This window comes from Kryptolebias marmoratus, linkage group LG3 (assembly GCF_001649575.2).
Source record: "Kryptolebias marmoratus isolate JLee-2015 linkage group LG3, ASM164957v2, whole genome shotgun sequence".
Lineage (NCBI taxonomy): Eukaryota > Metazoa > Chordata > Actinopteri > Cyprinodontiformes > Rivulidae > Kryptolebias > Kryptolebias marmoratus.
This window is the reverse complement of record NC_051432.1, coordinates 6,665,349-6,678,318: the sequence shown is the minus strand read 5'-3', so window position 1 is coordinate 6,678,318 and position 12,970 is coordinate 6,665,349. Positions and strand designations below refer to the sequence as shown.

Below are 12,970 nucleotides of genomic sequence, written 5' to 3'. Positions count from 1 at the left end.
TTGAAATAACATAACACTTAAGATTGAAAGAAATCAATATGCTTGTTTGGAAAATTGTTACATTAACTTTGTTTTTTATTCAACAACTAACTTTTTGAAGTGATAGTTTTACATACAACCATCAAAATTAAATAATTTAAGAAAACTATATTTGTTTCTATATTTTAACCATATTATTGAAGTTATATTATGTGACTATTCTATTCAATCCAACATGTAACTAAGGTTTCTTTTTCTTTTTTTTTTGAGTGTGGGAGCACAGATTATGTAATAATCTTTTGAATGTCTTTACGCTGATCACATCCTCTTACACCTCTTGGCTTCTCAGAGAGCTCCTCCTGTCATCCTTGTCAGTTTGTTGTGAAGCGGTCCCTAAAGCAGCTGAACTGAAAACAAAAGGTGGGGCTCCGTCTCCCTGCGCGTCCCACCCATCCCACAAACGGTGGATGTCGTGTTTTTGCCACAGGGTGTCAGTGCTCGCCTGCTGCCGTGATCAGCTGTGATGTTCCCACTGATCCACGGCGCTCTGCTCCTTCAGCTTCTCTCAGCTGAAGTCAAGATCGACCCTCTGTAGCCCCAGCAGTGGGTGGGTGGGTGGGTGGTTGGGGAGTGGGACGAGGGTCTATTATCAGCTAACATAATTACAGCCTACAGCTTTTTTTTTCTTTTTTTTTGTGGTATTGGATGCTTCTGTGTGAGTGTTGTGGGCACAGACATCCAACTTCACGCCTTCATTAAAACTTTGCCAAGTGTTTCTACAGCAACCGGTTCTCTTCGTCTTCTTCTTCTTCTTCTTCTTCACACACACTGCTGCTACTTCCTGCCATGATCAACCTGCAGCTGCGTGCACCCGAAAGCTTTTCTGTTTCTCAGCTCCCCCCCACTTCCCCACCACCTTCATACTGTAATCTATACATCCCCCCCCCCCACACACACACACACACACACAAATCCATCCCCTCCTCCCTCCTCCCTCCTCCCTCCTCTCTCCACGCTGCTCCGTGTGGGCGTTAAGCTCAGGCTGTACTTTCCATTTTGGTTCTGTATTGTCAATGCATTGTTGCATCCAATCCAGTGAAGATGCTGTGGGAATACTGTATAAATCTCTCTTCCTTTACCCATCCTCCCTCCCTCCCTCCCTCCCATCTCTGGAAAAAGAGCCAGTTGCTAGGTAACAGTTAATTGTCAAGAAGTAGTTACATGTGTTGCAATGCATCCTGAGGTTGTTGGGTTGGTGTAGGAGCTGCACAAGTGAGCAGAATAAACATTTTTTTCTCTTTTTCTCTTTTTCCCCCCTTCTCGAGGTGAGAGTTTAAAAAAAAATAAATAAAAAGATGAAGAAAGCTTTTTTTTGTACCACCTCACCTTGTTCTCTGTCAGCACCCGTGGACTGCAGATGTTAAGCACTCTCCCACTCGTTCTGTGTGCAAAGCATCGGTACTTTTTCCAAACCCGCTGGTTTCTTTAAATAACTCCTGTTGCTGGACAAGGCTTTCAGAGTAAAGAGTGAGTCTGAGGAGTGAGGAGGATGGTGGTGGTGGTGGTGGGGGGGGACAAGGTTTGGAAGCTTTGATCTGTGCTTATCTGTTCACTTTGCATCACTTTCCTGTTCCCTCAGTACATCCACCTCTCTTTTTCCCCTCAGGTTTTTCTTCCTTTTTTTTTTTTTGTCTGCAAACACTCTTATCCAGCGTTGTTGTGGAGTACTCTGAATTCGATAGGATAAAAAAACTTGCTCAGAAAATAAGGAAAAACATGAAAAACCAAAAGACCAGAGCAGTCATCTCCAATTCAGCAACAATGTAAATAATAAAACGACCCTTGATTCCCAAACTGTTTAAACATAGTAAAAAAGTGATTTCTAAATTGAAAAAATCTGTTATTTCAAAATTATTTTCAACCCCGTGTTTGATTTTAAAAAAAAAATACAAGCACGAGGAAGCCTAAAGTGAATACTATCACTACCTTAGGAACAGTTTGAATTTGATGTGAACCACATGTTTCGCAGCTCAACAGGCTCAACTTGTAAAAAAAAAAAAAAAAAAAAAAAAAAGAGCATCAGGTTGTGACTCAGAAGTAAAGCTGTAAGGGGTTCTGTGAACAACTCTGAAATGACAAAGCGCAAAATATCACTCAATGATTTAGACCAAAATATGGGCAAAATACAGTCCAAGGGCCAGAATCGCCTCTTGAACTGTCTGCTTCAAGCTCCTGACGGTTTTAAACAAAAACAAAAAGTTTTTTTTCTCTCTCTCTCTCTTTTTTTTTTTAAAGAGTCAGCTGAGGCGGTTCAGGAATATGATTAGGATGCCTCCTGGGTGCCTCCCTTTGGAGGATCACCAGGTACATCCCACTGGGAGGAGAACCGGGGGCAAAGCACTTGCTTGAGGGACTGTGTCGACTCTCTGTCCTGGGGGCATCCTCAGGAGACAGTTGCTGGAGAGAGGGTTGTCTTCCTGAACCTTCTTGAGCAGGGGGACCTTACAGATTTCAGTTTTTTTACTGCATAGTGTGCTACTAGTAGTGTTCTTGAGGACTGTGGTCCCAACTGTCTTCAGATTATTAACAAGCACTTTCTGTGTAGTTGTGAGCAGATCACTAAGCTTCCTCATCCTCACCCCACGAAGAAAGATCTTGACTGAGGTCCAAAACGAAGGCGACTGATGGTCGTTTTACATTTCTTCAATTTCTGAGAAATCACACCAACAGCTGTCCTCTTCTCACCAAGCTTCTTGCTGATGGTCTTGTAGCTGATCTCGGCCTTGTGCAGATCTGAAATTACTTAACTGATTGATGCCACACTGGTACATAAACAATCTGTAGGAGACAAAATTCTGAATGGGTTGAGAGAGATCAAACACTTATTTACCTCAATGATTTGCAAATCAATTTTTGACATTTATCTTATGAGCTGTTTTTCAGGATTTTTGTGTCCTGATTTGATTTTCTGTATCTCTCCATCAAAACAAAATTTCCATCAAAATTGAAACTGTTCACTTCCTTGTAAGCAGACAAACTTATAAAATCGGCAGGAAATCAAATAATTTCTCCTCATGTACAAATATGTGGAGGAAATCACTGCACATGCTCAGGAACACTTCTAAATACGGTATGCCAGCGGTTCCATTCCAATTCATCCATCCATCCATCCATCCATCCATCCATCCATCCATCCATCCATCCATCCATCCATGTTCTCCCACATAGTCAGCTTGCAGATGTAGTAGGTCCAGGAGGAAAACCCAGACATCCCTCTCTCCAGTTAAACTCTCCAGCTCCAAAGGCTTTCCCAGGCCAGAGAACTTATATAATCTCTCCAGGATGTTCTGAGTCTGCTAACCCTGCCTGAAAACCCTTAAAAGGGAGGTGCCCAGGAAGAATCCTAAACAGATGCTTGGACCACCTCATCTGACTCCTTCTGATGCAGAGAAGCAGCAGCTCTACTCCGAGTTCATTCTTGCTGATGGAGCTCCTCTTTTTGTCTCTAAAGTTGAGCCCACATACTCTACGGTGGAAGCTCATATCAGCTACCATCACTCATAAACAAGAGATACTTAAAATCCCCCCCCGAACCAGAATGTTTTCTGGTTGAGAACCCAGGCCCCAGTTTAAAAAAACAAAAAGCAAAAAACCTCTGGCTTTAATTGCAAGTTAAAACTTAACTGAGTAAAGCAAAATCAGACAAGATCCAGAAAGCATGCCGCTAAGCCTGAGTTCAGTCTATATAAGCTGATGTTTAAAACAGAGCAAACTTGTGTCCTGATTAATTTAAATTCTCTGTTTTTTTACTCTTAAGAGCATCAGAGACCATCGGTTTTGTCACTTAGCAGTTCAAAAACCTGAAGTATAAAAGTGTAGCAGTGCATTAGTGCACATGCCCATCTAACTTATACATCAGTGAAAGTTTCTTTAATGATAAAAAATACCTCTTAGTTTCAACATAACAAAGGCTGCTATTCAGAGTTCCTTCTTAAAAACCCCAAACCAAAATGACTTGCTTATTTCACCAAGTTGATATCAAACTACATTCTGTGTTTATTGCAGCAGGAGAACTTGGTTCTGTGTTAAAAGCTGGCCAGGATAGAGTCACTTAATGAAAGTCTTCTGGTGCCTTCTAAAGGAAAAAGTACAACAAAGGAGGACTTAAACCATCAAGCAGCTGAAAATTTCAATCAAGCAAAAATGAGAAAACAGTTCACATTTAAACTAAAATGTCTGTCAGTTCCCAAAGGCCTTCATAGTCTTGTTAAAACAACAGAAAACACAACCTCTGTTCCAGTTTTAGATGAAAAATGCAGATTTTTTACAAACAAAACCCATTAACAGTTCTGTTTCAGTAAATTTCCCTCTGGTTGAACATTTATGAAAACAAAAAGATAAAACAGAACAAAAAAGAAACACATCCTTGTCCTTGACACCGACCTGTGAACACGCAAAAAAAAGGCAAAAAGGAAAATGAAAGGGCCACTCTGCAGAGATTTCTTATTTTTTATTAATACTCAACACTTTTATTCCAAAGAGACAGAAGAATAATATTTCTCAGCACTTATTTTCACATTGACTGTGTTTAATCTCGTTTTCAATATTACTAAATATTCAATCAAATCTGAAATACTCTCTTCACACAAGTAATAGCTCTCCATACAAAAAGGAAAAAAAAATGCAATCGGGAACTAGAATTTTCTCGTATGTACATTTTTCACAATCTGTACAGCTCAGAGGTGGAGTTCAATCCTCCGCGGCAAAAAAACACAACAACAGAAGACTTTAGACAAAAGAGGGGAAAATAGATTACCTCTGTAAAAACGTCTATTGTGCTTTCTCTTTGAAATGAAGGTCCTTAAATCTTCTTTTTTTTTTCTTTGAGAAAAACAACATTTTTCGATGGTCTTAGACCAAATCAAAAACAACACAGACCTTCACTCATTAAATGTGTGCACTAAGTGTAATAATAAATGATTGCACGTTTCCTGGCCTGAAGTCGTTACAAAAGCAGTTTAGTGAAGGGACGGGTAGGAATCAAAGATTTATCCCAAATAGATGTACTCTGTTGTTGTTTTTTACAGTTTTTATCAAAAGTCCATGAGTGTGAGGTAAAGTATTTACATCTGCTTTTATACATGTACAATAAAGAGTTTTCTCACACACTCTGCCTCTCTTCCATGTGAGCACACACAGAGGTAATCAAGCGTATGTATCCAGGCACGTACAATGACAAATAATGAGCTGCTTTCAAATAAACAAGAAAAAAGCAGTAGAAGTATTAAAAAAAAAAAAAAAGAGCCACTGAATGCTCAAAACGAGACCTCGGCTTTGATGGAAAACATCTACTACTATAAAGATTTTTTTTTTTTTTTTTTTGGATTCTGGTGATTTTAATCAGTTTTGCCATATTTATGTAATTATGAAGAACACAAGTCTTGGACTGATGTTACAAAAAAAAAATAAATAAAAACAGTCTAATACATCTACAGTACTACATGGATCGTCAGCGATGGTTAAAGTGATGAAATTCCCCAAATTCTTCAAAAATACACATTATATTTGGGCTTAAAGTTAAGATGAAAGAGAAATGAAGCAAGGAAAAATAAACTACACACATGCAAGTCCTTAAAACACCACTGACCCTTAGTATCATACATACTGACTTGGCAGCCGTAAGAGAAGAGAAGTCGACATGGTTTCAGATTTATAAATTAAATTTCCATCCAGTCACACTGTGTGCTTTGTTGTTAAATTTAGTCTGGGTGAAAGGATGAAAAGTCTTTCATTTAAAAACACACAAACAGTGACTGAAAAGGTCCTCCTACTGTAAATAATCTGATCATATCAGAAAGAGGTAATTTAACCAAACACAGCAGACTGTGTTAAAGCTGTGTTGACCTTGTTTGGGATTGTAGATTTGGGAGCCATCTACTCATCAAAATGTGTCCAGTGGACAGAATCTACAAAGGACTTCAGACCTGAGGACAATTGTTTTTTTTTCCTTCATTAAAATCTCAGCATGTGTAACAGATTACAGCGCCATGTAAGGAGAATTTAAAGCTAAATATGTAGTCAGATTCTTTGTTCTATCCTTTGGTTGGTAGAAACTGGATTAGGAACAAAAAGGACAGAGAAATCAGTGCATGAGGGCAATAAACTGTGGATACATGCTTGCCTGGGTCCTCGGTGAGTCGCTACCTTCAGCAGATACATTTGGAGAGATGCCATCTTGTTGACAGTCAGTTGAGAAAAATGAACATTTGAGTTCTGGCGGGCTTGTTAAACTAGAAGCTAGTTAGCTTAGCATGAAGACTGAAGAGGGAGAAGCAGCCGCTCAGTTTCTGTCCCAAACAAAATCTGTGTAGCATCATAAATTTCATAAGGAAATTGTTAAAACTCTGGAATAGTTAGAGTGACGGTACTTCATCATATGTTGTACATTTGTTGCAAAATTCCTTTTTTTATAATGTTGTCATTTGTTCCACAAACATTTGGGGATAGTTCAGATGTTTTAAAGTAGGGTTCTGTGGAAATGACAGACAAATAATATCTTACCTGTTGTAGATAATGATTTGGATGAACTCAGTTTGGAGAAAAAGTATCATTTTGACTGGACAGAAGAGCTAATGATCGGTCTGAGCATGGGCAAGGTTGAAGGAGATTTAACTTATTTATTTATCATCTGAAAGAACTCTATTCCAACAAATTTCACAGGGGTTTATGCAAATCCTGTTTCATAAACCTTTACCCCATTATCAACTTTGTATCACACACTTATTTCAGCAGAAATATTTTTATATTCCAGATGGATTTACCAGCAGGCTAAATGCTAGCAACTAGCAGCTGCTACTATTTGCACTGATGAATAACTATGAAACTCGGTACAGTTAAAGATGAAACTGACAATGACTTAAAATTTTAAAAAGCATAGTTTGCATAAACCACTATAAAAGTTGTTTTAAGACAGCAGGAGTCCACTTTAGTCCCGGCTGCGCTCTGATTAGCCATTAGCTCGTCAGTCTGGTCAGAATTAAACTATTTCTCCAAACTGAAGCCATTTAAAGTGCTATCTACAACAGGTAAGATAGGAATTGTTTATAACCTTTCCACGAACCCCCTCCTCAAAACAGTTGAACTATCATTTTAGGAAGCACTTTAAGTCTGAGGAGCAGTAAATTTGTTGTTTGTAGAGCTTTCTAGTTAAAATTCTGGTTGCTTTCAGGAGTTGTAAACAATTTTTTGATTTTTCTGTTTTTTAAATTAAACTTCAGTTCTACTTTTCTACAATTTGCAAAACAAATTTATTAAATATTATTACTAGAACTGGTTGATGTTAATTCATTTTATGCAGCAGCTTTATCCTGTTTAGGGTCATAAGTGAGCTGAACTTGACATTCAACAAAAAGCAGAATATTGTTCAATTACAAAGACAGCAAACATTACCATAAACTAAAACCTAAAGCCAGTTAAAATCATCACTTAGGTATATCTTTGAACTCTTATAGGAAATACAAAAAAGCATTTTGTTTTATTTCTTGTTATCACTGGAAGGAGGTACACCTTTTTTTTCTTTTCTTTTTGCAATATTGCTTATGATCATAAATGCTAAAGCTCCATCTGAATGGCCTCTTTTAACTCAACAGAAGGTATGCAGATCAAACTAAGGAAAGGTTCTTTGATATAATAATTGCCAAAGTGTACAGTGATTAACTGAGCTTCGATGACTGTAATTACCAAAAATATTGTTTCGTTAGAAAAATACGAAGAACTGTTGCAGGGTCAGCTTCACAAAAGTTAAACAAAATGTGGAGGAGTTGCCTGCAATAGACAGGCAACCTGTTCAGGGTGTACCTCACCTCTGACCTGTTGAATGTTTGAATAGGTACCAGCTCGCCCAGAACCCTGAACAGGATAAAGTAGGGACAGAAATGGGTGAATGGATGGATTTTAACTCATCAACCAAATCACAGGTGCCTCTTAGGCTACTTGAGTGATCCAGTCTACTGAGGAGGAAAAAATCCCTGAGCCTCCCAGTCCTCATTACCTCAGGGAGCCCAAAGACCTGTTTGATTCAAACCCTTTCTGCACGACCTCTTAACGCTCTCCCTGAAAGAATCCTCTTCACACAGTTTGTTCTTTTCAAGCAGCATATTAGAGGCTCTTCGCCTAATCTGTTTCCATCTGCCAGACCCAAACTCCAAGCGTTTGTTTGCCCTTAAACTTTCCGCAGAAGAAATAACCATGGCAACCATCTTCTCAAAAGGTGATTGACAGACTGGAGTCCTATTTTTCAGTTCAGTGCCTATCGTGGCTGCGTCATGATGTCAGCTTGTTTTCTCTTTTATCAGAACACGACAGGCAGCATTAACATGCTCAGTCTCTCTTCAGGAATGTTCCAGTTATGCAATAATTTCTGTAAAGATTGGGCCTTTTTTACTGAAAAGTTTGTGCAGATTAAACAGATAAGATATAATATGTTTGTTACGGCGCTCCAGAAGTGCTGCTGGGGACATTTTGCTGTATTCATGCACAACCAGATGAGCTGCTTCTGCACAGTTTCAAGCCTTGATGCTCAGATTGACTAACTGATAGCTTCACATAAAAAATAGTCTCAATATTTTCAACCAATCGTCTACAAGATGTCAAAATGTCAAACAGCTTCTTTTAAATGGAGACTATTTTCATGTTTAAGTACTGCAAACCTGATATTTAACTTGGAATGGGTTTGTTATAAACATTTTGGGGACAAGGAAGAATGATAATATTTACAAGCCTGATAGTATCAGGAGCCTTTCCACCTACATAAAATGGTGCTAAATCTGTGCGCTCCTCCAGTTCCTCATATGTGAGCCGTATAATATGGCAGGCAGGGTTTGTGACTGCAGTCATAATAATAAATTAGCTGCTAATCCGAGGAACAGTGGCCTCCCTCTCCGGGAGTCCATTATGTCCCTGTCCTAAATGGCAAAACTGTCATAGTCAATTGAATTAGACCCAATGAAACACCATGAGAACATTAAAGCAATTCAGATTACATTTACATTGATAGTTTTTGAGTAATTTATTATGAAGAGCTGAGGACTGATAGAAAAATGATCAAGTCTTTTAAGGAACTGACCTGTGGTTAGATTATCTGCAGACTTAAAATGAAAAATACACATATATACTTGATATTGCACACTGTTCCCCATGTGCAAATTTAACCAGCCACTATTTCAACAATTTCTCTGATGAGCTTTGTGTCATAGTGCCAAATAAATACCTAAAATCTTTCCCTAATGGTATATTTGCTGGTATCTTTACAATCAAACCAATTTGACTGCACGTTTGCAGGTGGATCTGTCGACCAACAGAAGACGGATAGAAAATCAGTGTTTGTCCCTTTAAGGCACATCTAGCTCAAAATGAGAAAACGTTTTGGTGCTGGCAAGCAGAACGTAACAAAACCTGCAAATCAGTATGTTGATGATGATGATGATGCTTCTGCAGCTTCAAATTTAAAAAAAAAAAAAAATCACAAATTTATAAATACATACAGTGCACTCAGTGAGTCATGCCTCTTACATACACATCACAGCAATTAAAAGTAAGAAAAGTAGAAAAAAAAATCAAACATGAAGAATTTATAGCAAAGAAGAGTCCAAAATACAGGAGCCCAACAAAGATCTGTACTGTCAGCCGGTCCACCGGGCTCCTGTACTGTTGGTGAGCTAAGAAAGAATAACATCATACAAATCTGCAACAGGAACTATTTAAATAAATATAATTTCAAAACAATCAAAACTCATCATCATCAATAAACACTGGAATAATATTCAATAATATTATCAACATCATCAATACAGTTATTGTTAGTTTACCCTGTTACTTCAGCAGAAGTGTAGATTTCTCATTCATGATTGTAAATCGGAAATGTTTGTTTTGGTGTTGAACTGCAGGAAGGAGGGAAAGACGATGAGCATGTGAAGAGAGCAGAGTCTGGAGAATTGATTTCACCTTTTCCCACTCCCTCCGACACTCCCTCCCTTTAGATCTCTAAAGCGTTGGAGCAGCACCAGAAGCCTCTCTTCTCATTAAAAACTTGTCTCACTCTGAACTTTACCACACTGTACGTGGCAGGGGCCCCTCTGCGCTTCACCCAAAATCCTTCCCTTTGGTGGACAGAGAACAACACACACGCTGTCCTGTCTCCTCACACTCTTTGTACAAAGAAGTCATCAGCCTGTGCTCTTTCCCTTTCTTTCGTCTTCCCTTTTATTTTCTTCACCCGCGCTTCATCTTATCTCTCCGCCTTTCTTCTTCTGTCTTCACTCTCAGACGTCTGACTCGATGCTGGAGAGCTTTTCATAAACGTGTCCATTGCTGGCACCGTTGAAGGGTCTCTGTCCCTGACCCAGACCTAATGTGTCCCTGCCTCCTTGTAAGAGTTTGTTGGCCCCGTGGTGGTTCCCCATGGGCCCTCCCACCCCACCCAGACACAGCTCTTTGGGGTACCTTGTGCCTACATTGGACATCACTCCAGCTGTGGCGGATGCGGGCAAATAGGAAGTCGCTCCCATGGAGCCGCGGAAGTCCCCTCCTCCTCGGCTGTTGTTGAGAAGTTGCTGCTGTTGCTGCTGCTGCGTCTGTGGCTTTTTGATGTAGTACGGTTTGGCACCGTGTAATAGACACTGGTCATCGCCGAAGGTTGGGATGAAGGGGTTCTGGTTCACCTTATCTGGGTAGAGAGATTTAGACAAGGAGTAAGTCCCGGCCCCTCTGCTACCACCACCACCACAGCCCCCTCCTCCCATCATAGTTCTATCTCTGTCCCTCAGGTCTCTTTCCCCCACTGAGCGCCGATGAAACCCACCATCGCTTCCACGGTACAAACTGAAAGAGGATCCTGCTGCCACCCTATCCCCCCCTATTCCTCCAAACATGGGGGACTCTCTGTCACCTGAGTACCTCTCAAACATGTGAGCATAGGGGCTGGGACCCTCCATGTAGCGGTCTTTGTCTTTCAAACTCACACTACGGGGCTGGGGAAACTGTCCTCCAGCGCCACCGCCAACCCCTCCCATGCGGCCAGCTCCCTCTCTCTGCAGGTCTACAAATGTGTCGTAGGAGTGCTGCCTCCGTAACACCTTCCCCCCTGGCCCTAGTTTCCTGCGCTGAGTCTGTGTCTGACTGGGCCCTATGCTGCTCTTGCTGCCACTGAACATCATGTTATTGTCCTCACTGATGTTATATAAGTTGCTTGGCTGTATCTTACAGGAGTCACAGCGTTTGCACGTAGCAGAGCTGGGGCGACTGCTGTTCCCCCCAACACCACTAGCTTGGCATGCGCTGCCTCCTCCTACACTTCCACTGTGGTGGCACACACTGTGGCAGTTACGACACTCCCAGTCACCCCCTGCTATACCTCCCCCTCCTAGTCCCGAACCTCCCTTTTCCCAGCAGGTGTGGGCTTGCTGCCCTGCCGATATTGCACCAAGCCCACCCTTACACTCTTGTTTCTTCCCTTTACCTTTGAGGAAGTCTTCCACAGGTACTAAGCTTTTACAGATACCACCACCACTACCACTGCCCACACCGCTTCCTCCACTTCCACCCTCTTGCTCCCACTTGGCCTTGCCCTCCATGGAGCGGAACTGGTCCGCATAGAAATCCCTCAGGCTGTCTCTGTCTTTGCGGAATAAGTAAGGTGAAGAATTACCCGCTCCTCCTCCCCTCTTCCGCTCCAGGGGAGGTGAGACCGGGCGGTGTGCCAGAGGTCCGTGGGGGAAGTGGTGGTGGACGGTGTGGTGGTGGGGTCTCTTCCTGAAGGCGTTCAGCTCTATCTCGTCCTGTTCCCGCCTGCACTTGGCGGAGGCTGGCCTCTTTTTCAGGCTGTCCCTGTACTGCTTACGTCTTTTGGTGTTGCCCTCCAGGTTGCCATAGGTGACCGTGTGCGTTGAGATATCCGACACATCAGAACGAATGTTCCCATCGTCACCCCCTGAGCCTCCCCCACCACAGTACCGGTCGTGCCCCCCGATGAGCCCCGTGCTGGATGCACCTCCTTTGAAAGAAAACCTGCCGTACACATTGCTTCCTTTGAACCCACCCTGACTGGAATCAGCAGGGGTGTGGCCAGCAATTAGGTCAAATTTACTCGTATTCCTGTGAGTCATGGAGGGGCGGGGCTGGGTGGTGAAGATGGGTGCTACCCCTCCCCCTAAACTGTCGCCATCGAACATGCCCCCCTCCAGCGAGCTAGCGCTGCCTAAACTACGTGGCCTGTTAGGCGGGGGGCCAGACATACCCAGAGCTGAGGCCGGGTGGTGGTGCCGGTAATGGTCCTGGTACAGGTTGCTGTCCTTCAGGGGCAAGTTACCAAAAGTCCTCTCCACCTCGCTGATGTAGTCACTGAACATGTTGTCCTCTGCCATGTAGGGTGGTGCAGGTGTACAATCTACAGGGTGCCCCACCAGGCTACGCCGGTGCTCCTGAATGTCATAGATGCCCGACTCACGGCCGCTGTGGCTGTACTCCAAAGCTGGATGTGGAGAGCCGTTAATGCCTGGGACCGCAGTCATGTCTTTGGCAGTGCGAAGCAACCTCAGGATGTTGGAGTGGGTGTTGTTCATGTTTTTCTTTATGGTGGAGGAGGGCGAGTCTGCGGTTGACTTGTTTTCCTCGATTTGTATCCCATGGATGCAGCTGTAGATACCCTGGAGTGTGAAAATTGTAGGAAAAGGGAGGGTGAGACAAACAATAGGAGGAAGAAGGAAGGGTGAGAACGATAAGGTATGGAGAACAACAGTAAAATGGGTGGCAGCAGTAAGAAATCAGAAGGGTTTTCTTCGAGAGACAGAGACATACACCAGATACGTAAACAGAGAAGCAAAGGCAAACAGAAACAGGCAGAGATGTTAATGCATTGTCACATTCTCTATGGCCACCTTTGTGTTTACACTCTATTAAACAGTAATAGGATTCGAGTTCATGAATGACTTTTCTC

At 42.0% G+C, this 12,970-nt stretch overlaps 1 protein-coding gene across 6 annotated transcripts in view; it reads right to left on the bottom strand.

The window, feature by feature from the left end:
- Positions 1-4,549: 4,549 nt before the first annotated feature.
- grin2bb (glutamate receptor, ionotropic, N-methyl D-aspartate 2B, genome duplicate b) overlaps positions 4,550-12,970 on the bottom strand; it is a 150,431-nt gene continuing 142,010 nt past the window's right edge. For 3 of the 6 annotated variants that reach the window (XM_017425781.2, XM_017425778.2, XM_017425780.2), the window contains one exon: positions 10,299-12,680. In XM_017425781.2, coding sequence (XP_017281270.1) covers positions 10,299-12,680 — 2,382 coding nt within the window. Of the gene's footprint in view, positions 12,681-12,970 lie in introns of all 6 variants that reach the window. The other 3 variants (XM_017425782.2, XM_017425783.2, XM_017425779.2) reach the window with 3 other exon arrangements.